A 27,104-nucleotide genomic window follows, 5' to 3' on the forward strand; every position below is an offset into this window, starting at 1 on the left:
TACAATGAATGAAAAACACTGTACATTGTAATGCAGTCTGACAGATGTTTGGGTATGTGTTTGCGTGTCATGTATTTGAAAGTCTTGGTGTCCTCTGTAAAAACAACATCCATAGAGTATTGGACAGGCTTTTGGTGTGTATTGTCCCAGGTTGTGCAACAGAGTAACCAGGTTGTTTTATGTTGAACAGGTCTTTGGTGGAGGAGTTCAGAAAAACCCTGTGTTCCCTGTGGCAAGGAAGCCAGACAGCCTTCAGTCCAGATTCCTTATTTTATGCAATATGGAAAATCATGCCAAGTTTCAGGTATGCCGAGGGTGTACAGATGATTTGCCAGATTTAAACTCCTGATGTTGAGGAGTAAACCGTTTCCTTCTCAGTTCTGCTTTTATTAAATTTGCCTCGGACATATCGTAGTCAAGCTATTATCAAAGATGTATTTTGCATCACGGACTGGAACAATGCCATTTAAAGCTGTGTGTTTGTGTCCAGGGGCTATCAGCAGCAGGATGCACATGAGTTCATGCGTTACCTGCTGGACCACCTCCACAGGGAGCTCCAGTACAGTCGCAACGGGTCGTCTCACCCAGTCTCCCCTCAAGATGCGGTCAGAATCTCCAGTCCAGAGGGAAAATGCTGCATGTAAGCCCATGCAACTGTAACATTATTTTTGTATTTGTATATTCTGTTTTTTAGTTTATTTTAGGGTTAAAAGGGCATACTACCCTACATGATGTGTCCTACAATAAGTTCATTTCTTTTTGTTTCAATAGCCCATTTTGGTATACAGTTTGATTTTTGCACTTTTTTTTTTTTCTTTTTTTTTTAAAAGCATTATAGCTTTACGTTTGTATTCTCAGCCTTTTAGAAGTTATTCATTCTTAACATTGACTGGTCCAGCGTATCATCATTTTTGCATATCCCTTTGCTAATAAATGGATCGAACAGCTGAATGCATGTACATTGATTGATAACTTTGTTTGCTTTTTAATTCTTTACAGAAATGGGACTGCCAGTGTTGTCACATCCAATTTTGGTGGCATACTTCAGAATGAAGTCAACTGCCTGATCTGTGGAACAGAATCTCGGAAGTTTGATCCATTTCTTGGTAAAAGTCCAAACGAACCGAAAGCGCCTGACATGCATTTTCTGGAGTACCCCTTTTTTCCATTTATGAATGGCCCTACACACACATCATAATCGTGACGTGCCTACTCGTAGCTTGTTTTGATTTGAGCATCAAATGACCAAAACAGTTCTGCAGCCGCACATGTTTACAGCCATCTAAAAGGAATAAAATCCAATGGATTTTTTTTTTCCTCAGAGGACGATATTTGATCAAATAATGGAAATTCTGTGTAAATTGATGACAGACTAAAATACAAATGTGTTGTTCTGGGGTTTGTGCTGTTCTCAATTAGAGATTGTTAATGGAGTGAAGCTTCACTTTGTACACCACTGAACAACTCAGTGTTTCTATCGTCCCAAAAACTCCCAGCAGAGTGATAAGTCTTCCATATATAGATTGTGTTGCATCAATTTGACTTTATTGCGTTGAACTTTGATCTAAATAATTTTTAACCAGAACCATCACTGTTTACGTCAAGTAAAAAGATTAAGCAGTGTCTATAATATACACAATATTGTCTAAATGGCGACCTTTTCTTAAGGTAGTGACGGTTCTGTGGGGTCTGCATGTCTTTTGTTTTTGAATGGCCACAACATGTTGTGAAGGTTCAGTATTTTCTTTGAACAAGTTAGGGGTATTATATTAAAGTGCTCTGTATGTGAGAATTTATGCTAAATATTACTCCCTCAGATCTGTCTTTGGACATTCCCAGCCAGTTCAGACAAAAGAGAAGTAAGGACCAGGAGCCAGGGCCGACCTGCACTTTGCGTGGTAAGTTTCCCATTGTTGGAGGTAATGTCTCAGAGTTTTTTGGTAGTATTAGTATCTAAGTGTGTACTCCTTTTTGTATTGGTTTGTTTATGTTTTAGACTGCTTGCGTAGCTTCACTGACCTAGAAGAACTTGATGAAACGGAGCTGTACTATTGCCATAAGTGTAAAAAGCGACAGAAATCCACAAAGAAGTTCTGGATCCAGAAGCTGCCAAAGGTCAAAAACACAGACTTTTTCAATTATTTCTTTCTTTTTATAACTAAGTAATTTAAAAGTTCATTATCTGAAAGTAAAGTAGTGAGAACAATATTTTGTATAATTGAAGGTTTTATTTCCTATATTAGGTTTTGTGTCTGCATCTAAAAAGGTTCCACTGGACGGCCTTTTTAAGAAACAAAGTGGATACCTATGTGGAGTTTCCACTGAAAGGCCTGGACATGAGGCGTTACTTACTTGAGGTGAGTCTAAAAATGATGAACATGCAATGAAAATGCTGCAGTTTAGTCAGGAAATGGGCATTGCTCGTCGTTCACATTAGTGGCACAGTAAGAACCGTTGCAGGTCAGACGCCGGCTGCTTATTTCAGTTCAGGCCTCCTTTAAAATGACACAAAGACTTTTAATGTGTCTGTTGTTATGGAAGATTCAAAGAGAAATAGAAGTTTGGCACTGTGATCTTAGTGGAATTTTTATTGGTGTCACCTCGTCATACTTTTCAGAAACTTCCCCGTACCACAAGAACTTTGAGTACTTGTGCAAAATTAAAACCTTTGTAATGAAGGGGTATGGTTGACTAACTTTAAAAAAGGAGTCAAGACCCTATTCAAAACCATGAAAAGATCTCAAGTAAAATGCTAGACAGCTGACTAAAATGGCTACATTGCAAGTTTGGCACAAACAGAAGTCAGACGGCACGGAGAATAAACTATTTTAATTGTAAATATAGAGAAGGTCTTTTTATATACAAAACATCCCGAGTCCTGTGATAATTGATTTATATCTACAGGAAGAAAAAAAAAAACATTTTGCGAGTTTACAACCAGAAAGATCAATGTTGGCGTCTACACTCTGCCTGTGTGAATTGTCTTCGAATTATATTATACACAAATGGTCAGCAAAGATGCTTAAAATCCATCGTTAACTATTATCTGTGGGTACTAAAATGTTGGTCAGACGATACAAGATGACACGGGCGGTGGAAGATGTTGGGGTGCATATGTGACGAGTTTTCAACATTTTAAAAACAAATCCATTACTAGAGAAAGTAGTTACCAGATCAATCAATCTTTTTTGTTAGAGGGAGATCGCCTGAAAGTGTACTACTTGCTTTTGGCTGTATTGCATGTAATTACCAGTACCACAATGTAAAACGGGTGCTTTAGCTTTCAAAAGCACAACTTTACAACTCACTGCACAGCTGATGTGTACGTGAGTTGTATACATGACCAGACGTAGCGCTTGCTGGTGATGGTGTCACTCTTTCTGTGGTAGTCTGTGTCTGTCATGCTTCGGATTGATAACACAATGATGTGTCGCTTCAAGTGCGGGTGCTTTCAAATAAATCTTTGCAAAGCATACTCAGATCATCGGGTATGATCGGGGCATTACGGTTGTCTAGGTTTTCCTTGTTTGGCTTGAACTCACCGTCGTTCTGTGGCATGATGTTTTTGGTACTGTGGTTCAGCACAGTAAGGAATTATAATATTCTTGTCTTTTTTTATGTTTGCAGCCAGAGAATTCATTACCAGAAAGCTGCCTGTATGACCTTGTTGCTGTCGTAGTGCATCACGGATCTGGGTAAGTTGATGGAGTACCCCCTGTTTAAACGCACAACTGGAGAAGTTGAAATTTAATATTTGTTCAATCTTCCCCTTAGAAGAATATCTGAGCCCTAAATTCACCAGTTACTCGCTGTCACCCTGTGTGACCTTGTGTGATTCATGGAGAAATCTTTGTTTTTCTCACATGCCTTAACAATGAACAAAGAATCCTTAAACAGAAAATTCTTGACGAATTGAAGTGAATGGTGTTTAACAGAACAATTATACAAAAACTTGCGTTTACAAACTCTCACACAACTCCTGCAGTAAAATCCAAGTCATTTATTCAGTCGTATGCTCAATCCTTTTTATACACAGGCATCTTTTCTGAAAATAATTGTAAGACTATGATCTGCTGATCAGCTCTGCTCACCAGAGTTGGCTAACAGTCACAGAGTTACAGTATACACAATTCAGATGCAACTTTGTAGAAGAGCCTTGTGGACAACTGTATTTATAAAGAAAAAAAAGTTTAAAAAAATTCAAGGCATCAGAATCACCTTTATTGTGTGTGTGTGTGTGTGTGTGTGTGTGTGTGTGTGTGTGTGTAATTTGACTCTGGTTACTCTTTGCTCTCTTCGTACATATTATATAAAAATAAACGAGAGAAATTTAAAAAACATTAAGGACAACCAAGTAAAACACAGAAACAAAGCATCAACATTAACATTTAACGAATATGTACAATATATATATTGAATAATATATATGAACAATGAATTTTGGATATTAGTGCAGAAAGGTAGTAATAGTGCAAGTAGTGCAGATGGAGGTGTCCAATTTTAATTTAGGCTGAGGGTCCTTGAAAAAGCTTTAACATTGGCCAAGCGCTGTTCGTCAAAGCGCTGCTGTGTTACCTTTTGCCTCTAAGTGGCGATGTTGCGCTGCTGAGCAGAATACGTTCATCTCACTGAAGCAGCCAGTCTTCTCAGAAGCCAGACAGCAGAACGTGATGTATGTGTCTGTGTTCCCAGGGTTGGATCAGGGCATTATACTGCATATGGCAGCCACGAGAGCCGATGGTACCACTTCAACGACAGCACAGTGAGTCTGAGCAATGAGGACATAGTGAGGAAGGCCAAAGCCTACATCCTCTTTTACGTGGAGCGGACTGAACAGATGGCCTCAGACAAGACTGCCACCAACAAGCCTGCTGTGGACACGGCAGCCTCAGACAGCGGTCCTTCAGAAGAAGTTGCTCAGGACAAGGTTGCAGCAGACATGGTTGCCACAGACATGGTTTTGATAGATGTGCCAGCATCACACATGAATACCCAGGATGTGGCAGCCCTAGATAATGCTGCATTGGAAAATGCGGCTAAAGACATGGCTGAAATGGATAAAGCCAACGCTGCTTCAATTGATGCTGCAACAGATAGTGATACCTCAAACAAGGCGGCAACAGAGGAAGCCAGCCAAGCAGCCGCTGCACAATGATTCTGTCAGACTGCCTCAGACCAGCTAGTCACTCCATTTTGGCTTCACCTTAATCACATTTCTCATCGTGCTTGAGTTTAAATAGTTATTTTCACGTTTAATGTATGTGCTACTTTTAGTACTTTTTTAAAAAAATATTATTTTATTTTTATGACCTGCATGGTGACATCCTGTATAATTTTCTGCTTGAGATATGTTTAGTATGATTATTTGCATTTATTTCCTTGATGTTGTATTCCTCCGTTGAGGTAGACTTCTCTGTATGTAATAGATTCCAACTGTGATTGTTTAAAAGATGAAGTAAAGCTGTAGCCTGGAAAACCTCAGTTTGTCCAATATTTAGCCGAGACTGAAGAAATTGATTGTGTCAGTACACTGTCATTGTAACAATAATTCAAATTTCTATTGTTTTTAAACTTTCTAAATTTGTAATTTACTTCTTAAGAACCTTTTTGTTCTGTTAGTTGATACTTATACATTACGGCTTCACAAAATTCTTTCAGCTTCTTGACCAGAACCAATGTAAAGGAAATTATCACTCAATTCTTTTGTTATTCCTGCTATGTTTATCTGAAAAAGTCTTAGAGACAAAGTCAGCATGGCAAAATACAACGGAGACTTTTTTTCAAAGTATATTAGTGGTTTATTTTATGTGGTGGAAAAAAATCTTGATGATCACTGTTTTCTGAAGACTATAGAAAGACCAGGTAGTTTTTTCATCTCTTTAGCAGTAAAGTATTATGTCAAAGTGGCTGAAGCTGAATTATTATTAATCATAATAATAATAATAATAAAGGCCTAGAATCATGCCACCACACTTTCATAAGGAAATTAATCTCCTTTGTAGTTCATGGGGAGTTTATTTTTGATTCACCCTTCGAGTCATGAACTACAGTTAAAATATATTTAAACTTGTCTACAGTTTATAGTGTTCAGTGTTACTTAGCAGCATTAAGAACACGATCTAGGAAAGTGCAGGACAGTTGAGCTGAAACAATATGAAGTTCAACAGAAAAGGAATGTGCAGCTATTATAATCAACTCTGCATTGAAGTAATTATTTGTTAGGGTAAAATGGAAAACAAATAGAAATGATTCTTTCAGAATCAAATGTGAAAATGTACAGCGTGTCCTTGTCTGGCTCATAAACTGAATATGTTTGGGCTTGAGATGGTTCTTCAGACCAAAAACATGATTTGTCAAGTTTATCAATAGGCTCTAAGCAATTGCGTGGGACATTTATCTCATGAATAATTAAAAGGTTAATGAGACCAAACACTTCATTAATCAGTCAAGGAATTAATTGGCAGATTAATTAGTTATGAAAATTGATTGAAGCTCTAAATTAAAGGCCAACAAAACGTTATCAAAATAATTCTTTCAGCACATAATGTAGCCTTTAATGTATTTTTGTAAGTCAGTGGTTTGTTTATGTCCCTTCAGGAACTTTAATAGCAAATTTGAAATATAAGTGCCAATATGTACACAATTTGCATGTCAGGAACTGTCCTTTCACAACACAGAGGGTAGATTGTGTTGACATTATTGTCCAAGAAGCTATAATTGTGTCTGTTAAAAAACTGCCTTTGAGAAGTACGACCTTAAAGGAGAGAGCACATTTATAGCAAGCCTTTAATGTTGTTTTCCTCTAGCGAACATCTCCGCCCACACGCGCACACACACACACACACACACACACACACACACACAAGATCTCCCCCTCGGGACACGTGCCAGCCAGTCAGCCTCCTCGTTCAGCCAGGAACAAGCGCTCCTGTATGATGATGAACAGCTGCTCTTCCTCGCCTGCTCACAGGTGGCTGTGTGCTCGCTACTCTGTCCCCATTAATGACACACAAGTGCTTCCCCTCCTGCCCCCCTCTTCTTATCCTCTTGGAGGCTAGATCACAGCTGCTAATACTACGCTCACATTGCATTGTGTTTGTCAGATCAGAGGTCTGGTTAAGAACACTGTGACACTGAGTCACAGCACAGACTGTAATCGGCTTTCCAAAAAGTGGCATTTCCCAATGTCCTGTTCTGTTTTTTTTTTCTAGATTGGTAATAACAAGTGGAACATGACCCAACTGGTAATGTTGTGTGGGGTCATGACATAGACTCAATGGTACTTTGCCTTTTCGTCATCTCACTATGTCCTCCGTGCTTCAAATAATCAATTTGAAACCCTCTCTGAGTCATAGTTCGCTGTGTTCCTTTCAGCCTACGCAACACTGCGCTTGTGACTTTCACATGAAGGGTTTGTCATGTTTAGGTCATGACACGATTAGACTATGTAATTACCTTGTATATGAATCAAAAGTGGGTAAAGATCTATTGTTAGGTCTTCTTTTGATTCAGCGCAAAGAGTTCAACAGATTCTAATGTATAAACTGCACTACCTTTGTAAAACATATGTTTATTGTTGATGCTGTGCAGAGAGGCTAACTCAACTCATTTGGATTTATGTTTGCATTATATTTTTATTTCATCCTGATATATTTAACAGACAAAACATTAGCCTACCTTTAATTTGAAACACTATCTTTATTTTCAATCCGATATAGTTACCCAAATGAATTATCTATTTAAAGATTCTTAAAAGGGCATCGAGGCCAACTCCTTTATGAAAAATAATGAAAGTGAAAACCACCTCCTATAATCAAATTACCATCATTCTGCAGTGAGGGTCAAATTATTATTGCTGTTATAGGACTGTACAAACTTCAGTCTATACATTCTCTTGTTTGGTGTCACTCAGTGTGTGAGTATCTGCAGGCCTATCTGAGAACTAGGCCAGCACAGTCTAAACATCTGGATCAGTCCAGCACTCGCCGCCTGTTGAGAGCCATGACAGAAGGAAAGGGAGCGTATGGCTCGAACGCTACCATCTTTGACCGTACTGCCAGTTGTCTTCCCAAAATAGCGAGCACTCCAGACCATATATGTGCAGGCCTGCAGCATGTGCCGGAGGAGGCATCATGTATCTGGGCCACACAATACGGGCTGCAGGCGCATTGTTGCTGCTTACCAGCAGGCCAATTGCCACCGCAGGGACGAGGCCTCTCTTTCTGTCTGAGGACGGCTCACCATGCAGCTGACCCAGCTCAACCGCGAATGTCTCCTCCACCTTTTCTCCTTCCTAGACAAGGACAGTCGGAGGAGTTTGTCCCTTACCTGTCATTGGCTGCGTGAGGCCTTCTTGGACCCCTGCCTCTGGACTCTCCTCAATTTCAGCTCCCCGTGTCAGCTGACGAGGGACAATTTTGTACTGGGACCCTCGTTGCGTTACTTGACAGTTTGCTGGTACTCCAGCAGGGTCCTGCAAGTGTGCAACATTGAGGACTGGTTGAAGAGCTCGTTTCAGAAGGACATCTGCAGTAAACACGAGAGCCGGGTCAGCACTTTCCTGACCCATGTCTGCCGCATGTGAGTGTTTGTGTGCTTTCCCCCTCCTGCTCTGTTGTGCACTCTGTGATGAAATAGACCACCAGAGGGTGAACAAAACATCTCTTGTATTTTATCTAATCTAAAGCAGCGGCTTTTTGGCTTGTGACACCTTAAAACAAAACAATGTATACTTAATAACATCCTTCCAGTTAAACTAATTAGTTAGTTACTGGAAACTAAAAAAACTTTTGGAGTCTCCAAATAGTAAACTGCTCTCCTAATTCACTAAAAAGTAAGCAGAACATTGAGAAAAAAAGAAAGTTTTTTCTGCTTTAACTCTTTCAGTAGCTCTCTTGTGGGACTTGGCCTCTGTGTTAAAGTACATTTACTCAAGTACTGTACTTAAGTGCAAAATAGAGGTACTAGTATTTCCATTTCATGCAACTTTTTACCACGACCATCACATCTCAGAGGCAAATCTAATATGTTTTATTCCACTACATTTGTCTGAGCACTTTAGTTACTCTTGACATTAAATCTACCTCGGATTTGGTGCCTTTGAACTGAAGGATTAAGTGTCCCTTTAGGGATTGAGAACATTCTCCTACTTCTTAAACTAAATATACAATTGTTATGAACTTTTTACAGACATCAGTAACCATTTTTACATTTACTTTTGCTAATTTAAGAAAACAATAATACTGATACTTTGACTTAGTTTTGAATGCAGAACTTTTACTTGTTGAGTATTTTCACTTTGTAGTCAATTGCCACATGTACTTAAGTAAATGATCTGAATAGATTTTGGGAAGATTTTGGGAAGAGTGTTTTGAGAATAATCACATAATGTCCGGGTTTTTTGGGGTCATTCACACCACTTCAGGGCACAAAATGGTTTTCATTAAGAGGCACCTGGCTTACTGAAACTACCATGTTCAGTTTTAGGAAGCAGGGAAGAAAATCATGAGAAACAGATGGAGTATCTGGAGCCGACTAGAGGCAGAAAGGGGACACATCTGTGGGACATGAGACTGATTCTAACACAACTGTGGTCAAATATAAAACTCTATTAAATAATGTGGCGTTGGATTTGATGTGTCCCTGAAACGTAGCTCTATTGGCTTTTGGACTTGTGTGCGAGGCTGGCTGCCTACAGGACTTGGCCTGGAGAGGCATAAGGAGGTCTCTGAATCATTTCTGCAAGGAAGCAGTAATAACCGTTGATGTGAGGGAGTCCGGCCACCGCAGCTGGCCGGGACAAGAGGAGGGAACGAGGGGCTGGCTCACTGGCTCAGTGTATGACCCTGTGAGGATTTCCTGTATTGTGAAATTTGAGACGCGAGACACGAGAGCTGTTAGGCCACTCAAAACTAGAACCACCTTCTTTTTCTGGGTGCTGTATCTCAACGCCCTTAAGGCGCACTCATTGCATACTGATAAACCCTCCCAAATTGTCTCAGGCGGTAGAGAGCAAGTGCACGTGACAAAGTAGGAGGGGACGAGGAGACGCTGTGGGGGTGATAAAGAGTGATTTGGCCACTGACCCTCCCTCCCAGTCAGCTGCAGACTGGAGGTTTATGCAGGCAGGTGGAGTCTACAATTGGCTCTTTGTTGCTGTTCGAGGAATGAACATGTGCGTCTGTCTCTGCCTGCCTCTTCCTCGATGAGACTCCGAGCAAACTCTGACGCCAAGCTCGGGCCTCTTTATAGTGGGGTTAACTGTGTTAAGCTCCACTAATATAGTCAGCGCCAGATGACTACATTAAATCAAGAACTCAGACTTGATTATCTTGAGGTCACAGTTATATAAGAAGAGTTATACAACATAAATTAACATGCTCGACATGCCAGTGTTGGTATCACAAGAAGCTTTGGCACGGGTACATAGTTTTGAGTAGTTTCATTCCAAAATGTCATATACACCATTTGAAAGCTTTCTCTCTCAAAATGAGTCCATGTCTTGGGCTAATATTTAAGTTATAAGTTAGACTTCTGCTCACAGTTTCAGCTGATATGCTTTTGAAAATAACTGTTGGTTGTGAGATGTCCAAAAATTCAGTTTAGCATAGTTGATACAAACTCGAGAGACCGAAAGCATTATAATGTTAAATGTATGCCTTCAGTTCCTTTTATAGTCCACTGGATAATTTGACCAGACAAAATAACAAACCGGTCATTAAATTGGTGATTACAGGATAGCAGTGTGGTGTTCTGCTTGTGCTCCGACCAGACTGCCCTTCATGCTGTTTGCTTTAATGTGAACGTATAAAATGACATATAAGACAGACAGACAGACACAGACAGACAGACAGACAGACAGTTGTTAGAGACTGCTGAATCTCTAAATACAGCTGGCTTTGAGCTGTTGTTCCACAGCCCCACCCCTTCTTTTTTCTTTTTTCTTGGTAAAGTCATTCCCGTGCCGTCACATCCGCTGATAAAGACCAACATTGGCCTCGTGTAGCAATGCAACGAGGCACGTGGATTGACTGTGCTACCCCATGTTCAGAGGTTAGTGGGGCAGCCCCCTCAACACTTGCAGGCAACTGGAAAATGTTCGGCTCACATGTGGTAAGATTATGTAAGACTTTATGTAATCTGCATCAGTGAACGTGAATGAGATCCTCGATCTGTTGCCACTAGAGTGTTTGTCTGCAAGCTCTGTGTGGTCCTGGCCTGCCAGTAGGTTGCAGTTCCTGACACATGCAGTAAACATGCATTTTTTCACAGGAGTAAATCACCTATTCCTGTAAAATTGAGCATGAGAAAATGCACTTTCGTTGCTGTAATTTATCATCACCATCCTCGTTCAACATACTTTGTTTAGTCACAAAAGCTTTTTACAGAATGGAAACACATGCCCAGTAGGACAGTGTGTAAAGAGAAGATAGCTTGGTCTCTGCATTAGGCTGCTCCATTGTTAAACAGACCATGTGCTGCCTCACAGCGAAGTTGTTTACGGTTGATCTTAGTCACGCACGGTTCAGATCAGGCCCCAATCTTTATGTTCTCATCTGTTATCTAATTCTATTCAAGAGACAACGCACGTGCCAAACCGCATCGCCTCTTTAAAACTTACCGAAGACTTACGAAACTAATCCCTCTCTATTATACAATATGCCCTATGGCGTGATGAGTAAAGATGACACAAAACAGCTGATGCACTGGTTGTACGACATCATGTGTGTGCTAACCTGTCACTGATGTAACTGACTGCTGTCTGTGCTCCAGGTGTCCCAACCTGCTCTGGCTAACCCTGTCTGGCTGTGGACACATCACTGACCAGGATGTGATCTCCGTACTGCAGCGCTGCAGGAAGCTGCGCTTCCTCCACCTGGAGAACTGTGTCCGCATCACCGACTGCAGCCTGGAGGGTGTGGTGGCTCACGGGCTCAGTCTGGAGGAGGTCAAGGTGGACTTCTGCAGGAACATCACTCAGGCAGGCCTGCAGGCTGTCAGAAAGATGAGGCCAGGCATCCAGCTGAGTGCAGAGAGGAGCGCTGATATGATCCCAGACAGCAAGCCTGAGGAGAGGGTGACACTCAGGAGGACAATGCAGAAAATCCTGCAGTTCTCCTGATGCAAATGCTGGATCACAAGGGACAACATTTTTGTAAATTTTGACTTTTTAAGACCTGACTATGATGCCTTTGTTCAGATTGGTATCTGTATTTAATAGAAGTGCTTTTGTACCCTTTTTATACCTTTTTATACAACACATGTTGAACATGAATCCTCCTTACAAAGACATGTACGGTTTAGGCTGTCTCAATTCCATGTTATCTTAACCAGGGAGAATTTCAGAGACACTCACAATTAAGTCGCACACAGATGACCTTATCAATAATCCTTATGATTCCAGTTTTAAAGGAATAGTTTGTTACTTTATTTGTTTGTTACTATATTCGCTTTATTTCTGAGATTTGATCAGTCTAAATGTTAAAAATTAAGCTTCACACAGGCCTGCCGTTTACCCCCATTTCCGTCTTTATGCAATACGCTATGCTAACCACCTGCTGGTTTCAGCTACATATTGACTGTTGACTGTGAGTATCACATTTCTCAAAATGCCAAACTCTTCCTTTATTAGCATTTGACAGTTTGATTAAGATAATACACACATCTCTCCCAGATTAGTTATGAACACCTACACAGTAGAAAAGGTGTGTAGGTGTGTCTGTTAGGATAAGACAGGTAATGGTAGACACTGTTTGGTTGGTTGTTCCGGGCTACTGTAGAAACCTGGCGTTTTTCAATCAGATAATGTTTTTTTTTTAATTGACTGTTTCATACTTAATGTGTGTATGTGTTTTATTTAAGCAGTGAGTGTGTGTGTGTGTGTTTATCTATTAAATGTGTTGAAGACAATTTCTATTGCTTTGTGAGGGTCAGTAAACGTTCCATCTGAATGTGAAAATTCAGTTTAAATAGTTATCATGTTAATTAGATTTACAATACAATGGGTCATAAATGCTGTTGAGTTGCCGCTCAAAAAGAAAACATCAACTTGAATACAGGACCGCTTCTGAGGCAACAATGATCCATTAGCTGGTGTGTGTTAATCCGTTATTGCAGAATGACAGTAAAGTGTATTTTGTACACAACCTTTATGCAAAATGATTTTAATTGCATTCAGTAACAATATCGTATTTCTGTTTTCTATTGCTAGTTGTTCAGATTTGTGGGACTTAATCAAGCAAAATGAACAGAATTTCTATATGAAGTCTATTTGCTGGCCCTCCGTAATGGACAAACAGTTTGGGTGCTTGGTTACATGAAACTAAATTAGCTGAGAAATGTGCTTATAGTAGTTTCAGCTGCAAGATCGGTTTCAAATTCCATTTGGCTTTTAAGTCATTAACCAAGCATCAAGACTACATTCAAGAGTACTTTCCAGTGACATCAAACATTTGCAAATTCAGTCAGAACACATTAGAATTAGATATAATCACATTATTTATGCATTTTCTCCCCATGATAGCTTTGTAAACATCTGGTTACCCTTCAATGAAACACACAATGGCGACAAAAGAAAAGCCTCAAGGCTGGATGACGATAGTATAGCATGTGCTGTTACAATATACCAAAAAGCCCTAGACCAACGTCATAAATATAACTCTGCTGTTATATAACCCTGCTGTTGCACAGAGAGACAGAGGCTCACTGCTTTGAGGCCGGATGACAAACTCTATCATTTACTATGAAGAAATATACAAGTTCCAGGTATAGGGAGACTACTGAGGCACACCCTGCTGCATAGAGGACTCAACCCCAGACGTGTAAAAACATAACTGCTCTGTTTGTTTCTACTGCAGGGACACATTTTTTAAATAATATAACAAACTTGAAAGACCTGCTGCCTAGATGCATGTCTTTGAAAGCACTGCATTGCTACGCACGCTATTCAGTTTGCGGCAGCTGCAGCTTTTATGTTACCTCATCAATACTAATGCAAGTACTAAGACTCCTTATCTATGCAGCTCCTTCAGTTAATATATCCAGAAAAGTAAAGAACAAAAGATAAGTTTGTGTTACGTTTGTATCTGAAAATACTGCGTTGGATCATCCTATTACGCGGTGTGTGTGAATTGATATTTGATTAAACTGTGCAGCACCATGAACGCAGCTCACTGTGTCTGAGATTCATATCTCAACATTTCAGGAAATACGTATACTGTTTTTCTCTTTCAATCTCTTCTGGAACAGTACATTGAATTACAAATTGTGGTGGTCAATGTTTTTTTTTAAGTTTTGGGGTTCTGGAACATTCTGTTTTATTTTCGGGCCAATTGTTTTTTAATCTCTGTAAGATACCACTTGGTGATGTCATCAGAACGCATAACATTGAATGCCAAAGTATACTGATGACACCCAACAATACATTCATGTATCATGATCTTGACTAGTACAATGCTCTCTTGTCTTAACATTTAAAAAAAAAACTGTTGGCCGCCTTCAACTGTATTCCTCTCAGTGGACATTTTTTAAATAAACTATGTTTTCAGCCTGGTTTTTACTTAAGACTTTTGTTGTCTTAGTTTAAAGTCTTAATAATTAGTTGTCATGCTATTTTTTGTCATGTGTTTATTCTATAACAACATTTCATTGTTTATTTTTGTAATCTTTAGTGTTGCAAAATTGTCTTTTGTCAGTGCTGTTTTAATCTGAGAAGCTCTTAGGATATGGAAGGTATAAATAAAGTTGAGTTGAGTATTTCACTATCCTTTTTAGTTTATGAGAGAGCTGGTTTAATATGAATCCCCTCAGATCAAATATGGACGCACACAATCTGTCTCCAGGAGGGACTGCGAAGCCGTTTAAACTTGTTCAAGCAAGTTCAAGTGAACAGACTGAGTGAGGAGGTTGAAGCTAATGGCTCCAAACAGACCACACGTTTCAATTATAAGCTTCCTTTATGAAAAGAACCTGCTAGATGCTTCAAGTTTTCAAAGTACTAAAGTAGTATATTGTGCCAAAAGGTTTCTGGTTGAAGCCAGATGAAACATTTTATCTTAATGATATGCTTCTTAGACATTAGAGAGAAAAACACAGACTTGTTTGACTTGCCTGGGGAGTGTTTCAGTCGCAGCATTATAGGATGTGACATTGTCAGATTTCACCTTTTGATGTTTTATTATAAAACCCTCCCACTGAAATATTAATTGTTTAAATTTTGCTTCAACTTGTAGTTTCCATATTAAAATTTTAGCCAAAGAAACCCAACCCGCCCAACAGGTTCAAGTCTTAATTTGCTAAATAACTGTGGTTGTCAAATGAATATAGGGGAGCGAAAATTACAATAATTGTCTGTGAAATGCAGTGAAGGAGAGGTAATACAATAAAGAAGCTCAACAATTACCTCAAATTGCATGTTAGTACAGTACTAGTAAAGTACTAAATGTACTCACGCCTGTACTTCATGGGGACATCTAATAATACTACTAATGTGCAGATTTCGATTACCTTCCGACTAAATGCAAGTCTTTAAGAACAGAGAAGGAGCTTCTGGACTGGCACGTGGGCAGATCTGAACTTAATGAACAGCAAGCTTTAAGTTTTGTTCCCCTGACAGAAAATTGGGTAAAATGCTAATTCTAAGGAACTGATTAAATTTGCTACTCTTACTTCATCAGAATAACAAATTTCATTACAGAATTTAAGCCAAAGGAAACTCTCCCTAACTCTCTTCTCCTTTTAATTAGCTGCGCTGCTCTCCACAAGTGGCTTCATACGGAAAGATAAGAGGCTATGATGTTAATCATGTGGCTTTCTTTGGCATTTAGTTTGGAAAACTTATGCTTTTTGCATTTTAATGTGAATCCCAAAACACAGAAATCTGTGGTGTTTGTAATTGATTTACTTATTAGTATTTATTTAGATTTTGCTTCACCAATTTTTTTAGCAGGTGACAGTAAGCTTATTCTTTTTTTTTGTCTAAAGACCTTTACACAATGCAACTTGACTTGTTCAAAGATTCTGGTCCCTGTTGTGTAATGCTAATAGCAGCGAATGTAGTTCTAGTCTCGAGCTGCAACCCTTATGAAGAGTAGAGGACTGCAGAGGTCTGCTAAACTCACTCATTTTTGACTTCACACTTCCAGCTTGATGTCATTTTCAAACATGTAGTCTTGAGCTACAATCAGCAGATTTTATACAACCTCTTTCACATGCAGTTGCATGTGTTGAACTTAATCCAAAATTATCCTTTGTTAACATGCTCTTCCCCATAATTTTAAATTGGACCACAATAACTCAAACCTTTAAATGCATTCCGCTGCAGCCTCTATCCTTGAACACTGACCATCCCTGACTTACATTTGTATGTTCCTGCTAAAAAATGCACAAACTATGCTGTATATCCGGTTTTATTTACCTCATTTAAAATATTTCTGAACCAGCTTCTGGTGTGTATATAGTCAAGACTAACAAAGCTAAGTGTACTCAAAAAGCAGATTTATCTGAGTTTCTGAAACTAGAAAGCCGAGAGCATATTTTACTTGTTACTACATTTTTACTTGTTGGCTGTTATTATCGGTGATATTTTTAGTATGTGTATCAACTTACATAGTTACATTTTTAAATGACGGTAAACATTTAAATTGGCTGTATGGCGAGATTGTGGCTTTAAGCTCTAATGAAATGTCAACAGAGAGTTCACATTAATGTGGGGCTGTGGCAGTACATTATAGTTGTAATCCTTTAGCAGAAAACATTAGCCATATAATATATAGATGATTTCAGGATGACAGCAGGCAAAGAATACAGCATGTCATCTTAAAGATCCATGCTGCAAGAAGGCTTTTCCCCCCCTGTGTGACATTTGAGCCGATAAGGACAGGATGCTGGCTGCAACAGAGCGACGGGGGTCGAGGCAATGGAGTTAAAAGGCAAAGGAGTTGCTATTTGAGCCCTAAAACCTGAAATCAGCAGTTTCCTGACAGCCTTATAAGGTCAGCCATTAGAGGCATTTCCAGTATCCACCAACTGATTACGCACTCATGGAGGGAGAGGAGGGGGGAGAAGAAGGAAAAGAAACAGAGGAAGTGTTTTTGGACCGCTTGTCCAGGTCCTGCAGAGGCTCAACTGATCTCCATCACTTTGACTACAGAGGACAACTGAGATCAGAGCCTGAGTGTGATATCAGACGCTGAGTCAGGTGGTTGAAGCAACTAATAAGTGACCATGCTACTTTTTATAACCCAAAGCTTTAGCTCGTAAAAGTCTGAGTCAGGGTATCGGCTGTAACATAAAACTCTATAATGTAGATGAGGAATGCAGTCTAGACAGTGGATCTCATCTTAAATATAACATGGTGTAAACAGGCTACACATTGTTCAGTTTCTACCTATTATCATATATCCATTAGGTCATGTACATCTTAAGCAGATCAGATCTGGCAAATGTAATTAGTGAAATCTGATTTAGAAAAAACAATTATTGTATCAAAAGTATTTTTCACAAGATACTTTTTTGCTGCTTTGTAACTGTAAATAGCTTCTTCTGAAGTTTTCCTATATGTCTTTTCTGTATCACTATGTTGATATTTGTCAGTGATGGAATGTTATTAAGCACATAACTTATATATTTAGAGGAAATTATTCTTTGCTTGAGTGTTTCCTTTTTTGCAACCTTTGATTTCTTAACATGGGAACAGGAAAATATTGTACTTTTAACTGCGCCAAATGTATTAATAAGCTGTAGTTCCATTGCAGATCAATAATTTTCACAAAAACATACAATTATTTTATAAAAGTGCTGAATCATTAAAGACTAAAGGGTAGTTCGAATTAGATTTGCCTTTACTACTCAGTGCATAAAAATCAAATGATTATATTCTAAGTACACACCTATGAAAATACGACACATTTATACTTTTACAGAGAGTAAGATTGTGATTCAATAACTTTTTGTTTTAATAAAGTAGTTTACCTTGTGTTTGAGTAAAAGAGTAAAAATTCCAATTCAAAAGAAGTAATAACAATATATATCACAGTGCACATGCAGCCGTATTTCTATTTGTCAGATGTTTGGATTTGCCCATATGAACATGGAAATTTAAATCAATCTTATCTGGATAAAAGAATCAGATTTCTTTCCAATCAGAGTTTCATGAGAAATACTGACCGTTGTATCTTGTTTTAAATGTCCTTATGATGCTGAGCTTGTTGCATTTACACTTCAACGCTTGTGTGTGCTGCTTTGCACCTGCCCTGGCAGGTGTTAGTGTGTTCTTCGAGTTATTGCTGCAGATGGAGAGACCATTTTGATAATGTAGCAGAGGCCCTTTGAAGCCCCTTTCTTGTCCTACAGCCTAATTTATTCCTACTTGTTTTCTTGAGCAACTCAAAGGCTTTCTGCTTGAAGCCTCAGTTGGGAATTTTTGAGAGCTGTAATCTTTTTTAGTTATATGTTGATATATAATCCATAACGTTTGGTGAAATTCAAGATGCACACATGCTTTATTTTTTATATTTATAGTACGAATAAGTCAAATTAAAATCACTTTTGTGTGGTAACACAGCACATTCAAGTCCACCAGTGCTGGTTTTATTACGTAAACCTCAGAGCTAAGATTTGTCTCCGCACACAGATTCTGATGTTGCGTAAGGTGAGATGAGATGAGTGATGCAGCACCGAAGGAGAGAAAGTAAAGAGGGATGATGCGGAGCGGTATGCTTGCAGGGTGGAAGCAGAAGGCCGGCTCAAGGACACATGGAGTCCAGGGAAGAAACTATGTCTGTTTCAGTCACAACATGACGCCCCCCGCCAAAAAAAAAGGAAAGAAAAAAAAGACACAGGATCCGTACACAGACGGAGGTTTGATTCCGTCGTTGACAGTCTCTCACCTCCCACTTTCCTATGCTGTGAAAATGCATCAAGATTGTGAGCTGCACTGAATTTACACTCTGTGCTGAAGTTAAATTTGAAACATTTGATGGTGAATGGGTGAAATGAGATACCAAATGCAATACAGATGTTGTTGTCTTTTCCCACATTTTGCTGGCATTGTGCAGCCTCAGTTTCCACATGTAATTTTAGTGATGCTGCCACCCAGAAAGCATCATGTAACATCTCTGACTAAAAAGGGAGGCCTAATTACGTAATCTGATCGCCCCTCTCACGTCATCCAGAGATAAATGCCTTCTTTTGTTTTCCCATTGACAGACCTAGTTAGTCTCTCTATTTACTAAGGTATATTTTTAAAAAAGCCTCGCGTTATGAAAGTGCCCCAACAACAGCCACCTACATCTGCTGTTAGATTGACGTCACTGGATCAACTTTTCAAGATTGTGTTATTGACAGACACCAGAGCTTCCAAAATTCTGCCTTTTTCTAAACAATATGTATTTATGCACACATTTCTCTTTCTCCCTTGATACTTTTGATCTTACAATTCCAAATTTGATTTCCCTGTGGTTCTTAGCTAACTGTTATGGCCTAAAGCGAAATATGAGGCAACACAGGACACAGAAGTGGGGCTACTGCTCCCCTGTGAGCCAGAGGATGGGTCTATTTGTGGAGCTATTTCTGTTTCCGTCTGTCAGAGCATCCACAAAGGCTGCCGAACAGCGGCCGGAGAGCATGTGAGGGAGTAACAGGAGCACCAAAGGGGAAGACAGTGAAGACACTGATGATGCTTCTTGGCTGAGCTTCAGGCAAGGACGTAATAGAACGCAGTGCAGGATGTGAAGGAACACACTGAGCTGATATCGCACACCGTGTGCTGTTTTGCTTGTCCCCCATGTGGCCCGGTAATTAGACAGGCAGTATGAGGGCCCTCTGTGTCTGCTGTCGATCACAGCCTTTACAGGGAGGTTGCACACTTGGAGCAGGAATCTTATCCAACTGGTCGCACTCTGCAGGGGATGTAGGAGGACAGCCAGCCTCCTCTGACGTTAGCATGGAAAGAGGACAGAACAGCAGATGACATGTGCAGATAGGAGTGGGAGGTTGAATAAAGCACGATGTTGAGTCACAGCATGTGCACATGAGCGCGCTATAATGACAGGCTTTCAGTTGGAGTTCATAATGTGTTCATTCTTTTGTTGTCAACGCTCAAATTGCAGAGGAAACATGTATGGGAAGGACGAGAAACTTTGAGAGACTTAATGGTGTCTAACCTTGTCGCATACAGCAGCATCTGACTAATCTGCCACTCAAGTTCACGGTCCTGAATGTTTTCTATTAGAGGTCAACGTTAAACATGTGTGCTCTCTATCATGTGACGAAGGTCAATCAACTCCACAAGACAGACTGACAAAACAACTATCCCAATGCCTACAACACTGTTTGACTATTAAAATAATTGTTTTAAAGTAGCTGTGAAACTGTCCGAACCAAAACTTTGTGATTGGAGCCTTAAGGCACATTAACCTGCCTGTCTGACATGATTATCGTCCAGACCTCTAAACTTGAATGTAAACTCTATTGTCTCTGGCAAGCTTTGTTTCAGCCAGATCAACACTATCATCGTCACTATCATCGTTATAGTTGTCTTGAGGAGTTGAAGAAGTATTCAGATCTTTTTTTCAGTAAAATTATGCCGAATGGCACCTGAGCAACCTTTTCATTGTTGCTCATTGAGGTAGTGCTGATATCAACTACTTTATAAAGCGCTGGGCCATGCAATCTGCAAAATCTTGTGTCTTATGAAGCCATTCCTGCCTGTAATTTAATCCTGAAACCTTATTTTGCAGAGCAGTACAAATAATTCAAACTGTTTTCAAAAAAAGTTCTAAAAGCAAGTGTCTCTATCTTAAAACAAGAAATGATGAAGCATGTTGCAGCCTCAGTTCCTTTTTGTTATGGAAAAAGTCATTGTTAAAACCGATGAAAATCAGCGGTGAAATATTTGTAGGACACAGGCTGATTCTTTTTTCACTTTTTATATAGAAAATTAAACTTGGTGACTTGTTTTACAATAAATATGACTTGATAAGAGGTAGATTGTTTTCAGTAAGTGAACAATACATTATGTTTTAGAAGCTGAGCATATGATAATACAATATAAAAATATTAATAGCTGTCAGGTACATTTAGTTATCTCTGAAATGTAGATGAAGTGAAACTTGGTTCCTTTCCAGTACTGCTCATCTTCACTGGACAATGGAGGAACCTGACACCTCTCATAGTGAAGCCTGGGACCTCTTACCACATTCACATGATTTCCTGCATGATATGTGGCTCAGCTGTGACATTTTAGCTGTCACTCCGTGAATATTCTCTGGCAGCCTTCGACCTCACATTTTACTCTGTCTTGTTACATCTTAGTCAAACGGTCAAGCTAAAGGTCAGATCAGGCGCTGTAAGAATGGCGAGGAGGTCGTGTCAATGCCTTCCTGCAGAAGCTCAATGGAATATAAAGGGACTTATTTATGCCCTGCATTCACTTGCACCCTACTGGATTTCAATCATTTATTTTTTACCAATGACATGATGGAGAAAGCAATAACTTGAAAAATGACAGCTTTTAGGCTTGTAGTTTGACTGGATGTTATTTAGTGTCAACATTAAAAATATTTTTCTAGCTTAATATTACTCACCGAGTAGATTTAAGATATTCAGTGCAATAAACAAATGTCTGGTCATGCTGACAGTTTGTTTACAAGTTGAGTCCACATATGAATTAAAGCTACTGTGTATTTAGTCTTTTATTAATAGGAGCGTTATAGTCTTCACTGGGATAGTTTAAAGTAGCTGAGTTTGTGTACTCTAAATGCAAAAGGCAGATTTAGTTTGGTCGCGTTCCACCTGTTTCCACCTGTTTCCAGTTGTTATGCTAAGCTAAGCTAACCAGCTAATGGTGGTAGCTACATTATATAGATATATATATCACTGTATATTTACAATGCAGACATGAGAGTGGTATCAATCAAATTGTTTAAATATTTCTTTAAATACAATATATTGACTAGCTGGAAACTGTCACATGACAATTCTAGCAAATGCTTGATCTTAATCATCTCATGAACTTTATCCTATTCCAGTCATTTACTTGTAAAACTGTCACCAATATCCACTGAAATGGAACGAGTCCTTATCATGTATGTGGAGTGAGCATTAAGTTGCAGCAAAAGAAAGGAAATGTCAATCGTTCCATAGGCAGCTCAGACCACAGCTTGTGTTTTCATAACACAACAGAAGAACACATAAGCTCTACTAAGACCAAAGACAATGAAAGGTCGCTGTCTGTTGAGCACCAGCAGGTGCACAGTCAACTTCTCAAGTGCTTTTGGAATCAGGCACAAGAGAGAGACGTTTTTAAGATGCACAGCATGAGCTGTTATTTCTGGCACAACTGGGGATTTCTGGCTGTGCTTCTTGCATTCCTCTTTGAGGTGGTGCTCATTAATCCTAATTTGGTTGTTCCACGATGACAAACATCTGTAAATGAGATTATGCAATTTCAAATCCATCAATTGATTGCTCTTAAAAGAATTGGAAAGCTAATACAAACACACTAATGCACTTTTCTGGACACGTACGCTTTGCACATATACACTCAGATGAACACAAACTCATTGACCTGCGCCCCTCACACACACACACACACACACACACACACACACACACACACACACACACGCACGCACACAAACACACACACACGCACACACACACACAGCCATCTGTGCCACTAAACTTTACTGACCATGTAGAAGCACAGACCCACAAATTAGCCTAAAAAAATAGGTCTTAGTTTGTGGCTATACATAATTTGCTGTGTGACCATTAAACAGTTTAACCAGTATACTGCTAAACTGAGCTCCAACCGATGCTGCGTGAATACAGACCTCTTTGGAAAGTTAATGGGCCATGTGGGTGGCTTGAGCTAAAATTAGATAACTGAGTTTCATCCTGACTATGAGATTTGTGCCCAAAGTCTACAGAATCTACGCACATCCTCCCTCCCTCCTGTCACCACTACTCTTTAGGCTGTTGGCAGATTCATTTGCGCTTGACCTAGTTAATGTCTCTGGAGAGATGGAGGAGTAAACACGCTACTCTCCAGAAAACCTGGAATTTTCCATGCTTTACACACCCAGTTCACAGGCCAGGACAGGGGCACATTTTTGGCATATAATCGACTTTGTTGGAAAGTTAAGAGCTTCTACTTGACAGCAGTTTGATAACATACCACGCCAGACCCGGTGGGGTCACCATCCAATGAGGTCACTATCTTTACCGAATTAAATGACTGAGCTTCAATACATTCTGGTGATATTTCAATGATTTTTAATTACATTTCTTCTGTTTACGGACTCTATATTGTAAACATAAATCTAATATGAACTTGAAGTAAGTTTCACATCACTTGTCAAGAGTGGTAAGTGTCTCTTTTGGGTCCCGCCTTGAATGCAAATGTGAACATGTACTATACATAAGTTGTAAGCCAGTAAAACAGAACAAGAAGGGCAGATAAATACATCCTATTGGCAATAAATTGACATTTATTAATGTACTAAAACCCTGAAGAAAAACATCAACATAAACATTATCTCTTTAGCCCAAAATATTTTACAATGTCCTTGCTTTAATAACTACTTTATGTTCTTTTTTGTAAGTGTCCATTAAGGTGTAAGCTGTATTTTATAAATGTAACCTCTAACATCTGCTCAAACGCTGAAATCATCAATAAAGCCAGTATGACAGGATTAAAGTAATTCTCGTGATGAACTTACAACTTTGTTTAATTTTGATATGCAGACGAGGCCCTAGGAAAATGTATTGATGTTTGCTTACATATTGTTCTGAAAATGAACCAATCTAAGACCACACTTAAGCACACTTATCACCACAAAGTGATCTAGTAAAAGGCTTTTGTTTGGGCAGAGATAGGTCAGAGTGTGTTTGTAACCTTGTTTGATGTTTTTAATTGGAACTGTGTTATGTAGATATCACAGCCTGCCGACTCCCGTTCAGTGCTGTGTTACATAATTGTTGTAGTAGTGATGTTGCACACTTCTGAGCTTTGATGTATTAAAATCCACCACATGAGTAAAGTCGGTAGACTGTATTATATCAGTTAAAGGACCAGCTGTGGTGCTACCTGTCTGCGTTCGCCAGTTGGGTTCCTGTGTGATTTAATTACAGTTACTGCACTTTACTGCTGCAGTGAAGATCCGCTTTGTTTTTTTGTCTTACGTAACACACATACACGTACACACACTTACACAAGTCACTTTTTAAATACACATGTGGTGTGTCAAGCGCGGCCTCCATTATGTGTCGCATTCCCCCTTTAAATAATCCGGGCCTCACCACTATTGTAGAGTTTTGCGTGATGTGACTACTTTACGTGCCAACGTCCGCCTCCATGATCCCCTAATCTCTTTCTTCTACCACGAGCCATTGCAGAGTCCTACGCAGCGCAATCACTCACGTGACTCACAAATACACACACACACACACACACACACACACACACACACACTTTTTAATCAGTATTGTTAAGTAAATGAATTTAAGGAGCAGTTTTCTTAGTTATCTCAGTTATTATTAATATATTTTAATAATCGAGGTGCCTTTAGGCTTGGAAAAGTTTCCATGTGTTCAGTTCCCTTGCACAGTCATTGGTTACTATGACACTAAATGGAGCCATTGTTAAAGGCGTAAAAGGTGTCATGATAGGAAAAGCACAGGTCTCATCATGGCTGCATTAGTGCCTGTTTGAAGATCTTGAGTTGTGTCTGAAACACGTGTTCATGAACTCATTCATTGCTCCAGATAGAATAATACACACCCACTAGTTTACTCTATATTGAACAGTAAATTGCATTATTACTGACCGGTATTTCGACATTCATAAGCAATGTATTGCATTGCGGGTAAGCAGAAAGTAGTATCAAAGTAGTATTTTACATTTATAGCCTGTCTGAAGTAGTAGTCGTACAAAATGTCGCTGTTGAAGAGAGCTGTGATTACAGTGTGTAGATGCTCTTTTCTATTCTTTGCCTATCCCAGTGAAGTTTTGTGATGTAACATGTTGAAAAATATCAATATTCAATACCATTCGCAATACCACAAGGACAAATGTACACAACTTCGAAGGCATACAATTTTAGATGTGTACTACTGAAAGATGAATTGCATTGTGTGCATGTGAACTCATTAGAGATGAGAGAAAAGAAAAAGCAGCTCCTATCAATTAGAAAAATGTTGTAGAGAAAACATTTAAAATATTACATTATTAATATGTATCGATACAGCCAAAAGATCACATGACAAATCTTGTCTCTTAAAACACATAATTCTGGATGACCTAAATATGGGGTCACAGGCCTGGAATTATAGTCAAAATAAAGATGACAGAGATTAAAATGTCTTCTTATTCCATAATTTTAAACACAGTGCCAGTGGCAGCAGAAATTGCTGTTTGAATAAGCCAACCCTTGTTCTTGACTGACTGGTTCCTAAAGCACATACTGTATTGACAGAAAAAACACTGTTGCACACTGTAGCTCACGTTATATTAATTCTCTTTAGTGTCCTCATGGTGTCTAAACTGTAAAAACAAAAGACTCACACTTTTCTACCATCAAAAAAAATGAAGTTCTAAAAGAATGTATCCAGACATGTCTGTAGCAAGAAAGACTGTAAATCATGCATTCCTGTGCAAACTGAATATGAAGTAAGAGCAGAGGCTTCATGGTATGAAGTCATCATGCTAAAGATTACATGAAGGAGGGATGCAGATGTGTGCACATGTGTTTACTTGTGGGCATGACGGGATGACACGAGAGAAAGAGAGGGCAGGGGGCGGGACTAGGGGTGATTTAGAGATTAGGAATGGCAGTGTAAAAATGTGAGAAAGGGTAGTGAGGGGGCAGGAACAGGATTAGTGCTGTATGTAAAGTGATAGAAGGTGTGTGTGTGTGTGTGTGTGTGTGTGTGTGTGTGTGTGTGTGTGTGTGTGTGTGTGTGTGTGTGTGTGTGTGTGTGTTGGGGGCAGGAGAGTGAGAGAGTGTCACGTGTATGCCAGAATAAGCACAGAGCTGCACAGCGGCGATCTCTGGATTCAGCAGCAGCAGCAGCAGCAGCAAGTCAATCCCTCAGGTCTTTCATGCTCCTTCCACATGTACTTTCTGTAGCACCATGACACCTGTCCTCCTGCAGCCCGCCAACCTTATCTCATTCCCCTTAAGCTTTTCTCTCATTTTGAATTACTATATCTATACTCAGTGAGCATGGTCAAATAGCATTTCTGTTCATGTACTGTATGTTGAAGGCCATTGCACATGTGCTACCTCCTTTCAGCTCATGCATAAGAGCAGCAGTATGTGTCCCATGTTAAGTATAGGGCACTGTCAACACTTAAAGGGCCATTTGGTGTTGCTTTTTCTGAGGTTGTGGTGAAGAAGCAATCTCCTCTCTGTGGCCCTTGTTGAATCTCTCCACTGATCTTCTGAAGAAGACTGGAGAGATGCCAGGTACTTGTTCTCACTTGAAAAGGTTGGGATGGCATCCAAACAAAAGGGCCTCGCAATGTTATGCAAGGGTATGACTGCAGCAGCATAATAATAATGATACAAAAAAATGCATAAAGCCCACGTTAAAGCTTTTCTGTTCCTATTGGTGAGGAAAGCAGAGCCCTCACACCTGGGGCAGGGCCAAGGACACGTGTTAGCCACAAAAAAACGGCTATTAAAGTTTTGTTCTGGATAGAAATGTCTGAGGTATGACTCTCAACCGAACTGTAAAGTAACTCTGAATGAGTGACTAATGCATGTCTGGTGCTCTGCTACAGCTGTGAGCACGACGATATAGTATCTTAAGTTGAAACTGCACGCTGACATTCTGCCTCCTGGACAACCGTGCTCCCCAGTTCACATAACTCTGAACATGTGTGGCTTCACTGCTGATCAAGAATATGCAGATGAAAATGTTAATGACATACTTTACTTTATTGTGCAGAATTACCTATTGTTAGTTGAAAACAACTGCGTAATGTACTTTTACAGCTACACATTTTGAATGTGCACACAAATGAAAGAATACTTTGCCTCAAGATGAATAATATAGCAAGCTGATTTAAACATTCTTTAATTTTCCTTTTCAAAAGT

At 39.5% G+C, this 27,104-nt stretch overlaps 2 protein-coding genes across 3 annotated transcripts in view; both read left to right on the forward strand.

Moving 5' to 3' along the window:
• Nucleotides 1–5,481, forward strand: part of usp3 (ubiquitin specific peptidase 3) — a 10,185-nt gene extending 4,704 nt beyond the window's left edge. For both annotated transcript variants that reach the window (XM_068602192.1, XM_068602191.1), the window contains 8 exons: nucleotides 191–304; nucleotides 491–640; nucleotides 1,000–1,106; nucleotides 1,818–1,898; nucleotides 1,997–2,115; nucleotides 2,244–2,357; nucleotides 3,628–3,695; nucleotides 4,693–5,481. In XM_068602192.1, the coding sequence (XP_068458293.1) occupies nucleotides 191–304; nucleotides 491–640; nucleotides 1,000–1,106; nucleotides 1,818–1,898; nucleotides 1,997–2,115; nucleotides 2,244–2,357; nucleotides 3,628–3,695; nucleotides 4,693–5,155 (1,216 nt within the window). In that variant the 3' untranslated portion in view covers nucleotides 5,156–5,481. The remainder of the gene's footprint in view (nucleotides 1–190; nucleotides 305–490; nucleotides 641–999; nucleotides 1,107–1,817; nucleotides 1,899–1,996; nucleotides 2,116–2,243; nucleotides 2,358–3,627; nucleotides 3,696–4,692) is intronic.
• Nucleotides 5,482–8,132: 2,651 nt separating this feature from the next.
• On the forward strand, nucleotides 8,133–14,541 carry fbxl22 (F-box and leucine-rich repeat protein 22). Its single transcript, XM_068602219.1, is given in 3 exon segments — nucleotides 8,133–8,226; nucleotides 8,229–8,580; nucleotides 11,773–14,541. Coding segments are annotated over 3 exon segments (795 nt in total). The 3' UTR covers nucleotides 12,122–14,541.
• Nucleotides 14,542–27,104: the final 12,563 nt, after the last annotated feature.

The sequence above is a fragment of the Clinocottus analis genome, unplaced genomic scaffold (genome assembly GCF_023055335.1).
Source record: "Clinocottus analis isolate CAN_PGR_092001 unplaced genomic scaffold, fCliAna1.0.p SCAF_6, whole genome shotgun sequence".
Classification (NCBI taxonomy): Eukaryota; Metazoa; Chordata; class Actinopteri; order Perciformes; family Cottidae; genus Clinocottus; species Clinocottus analis.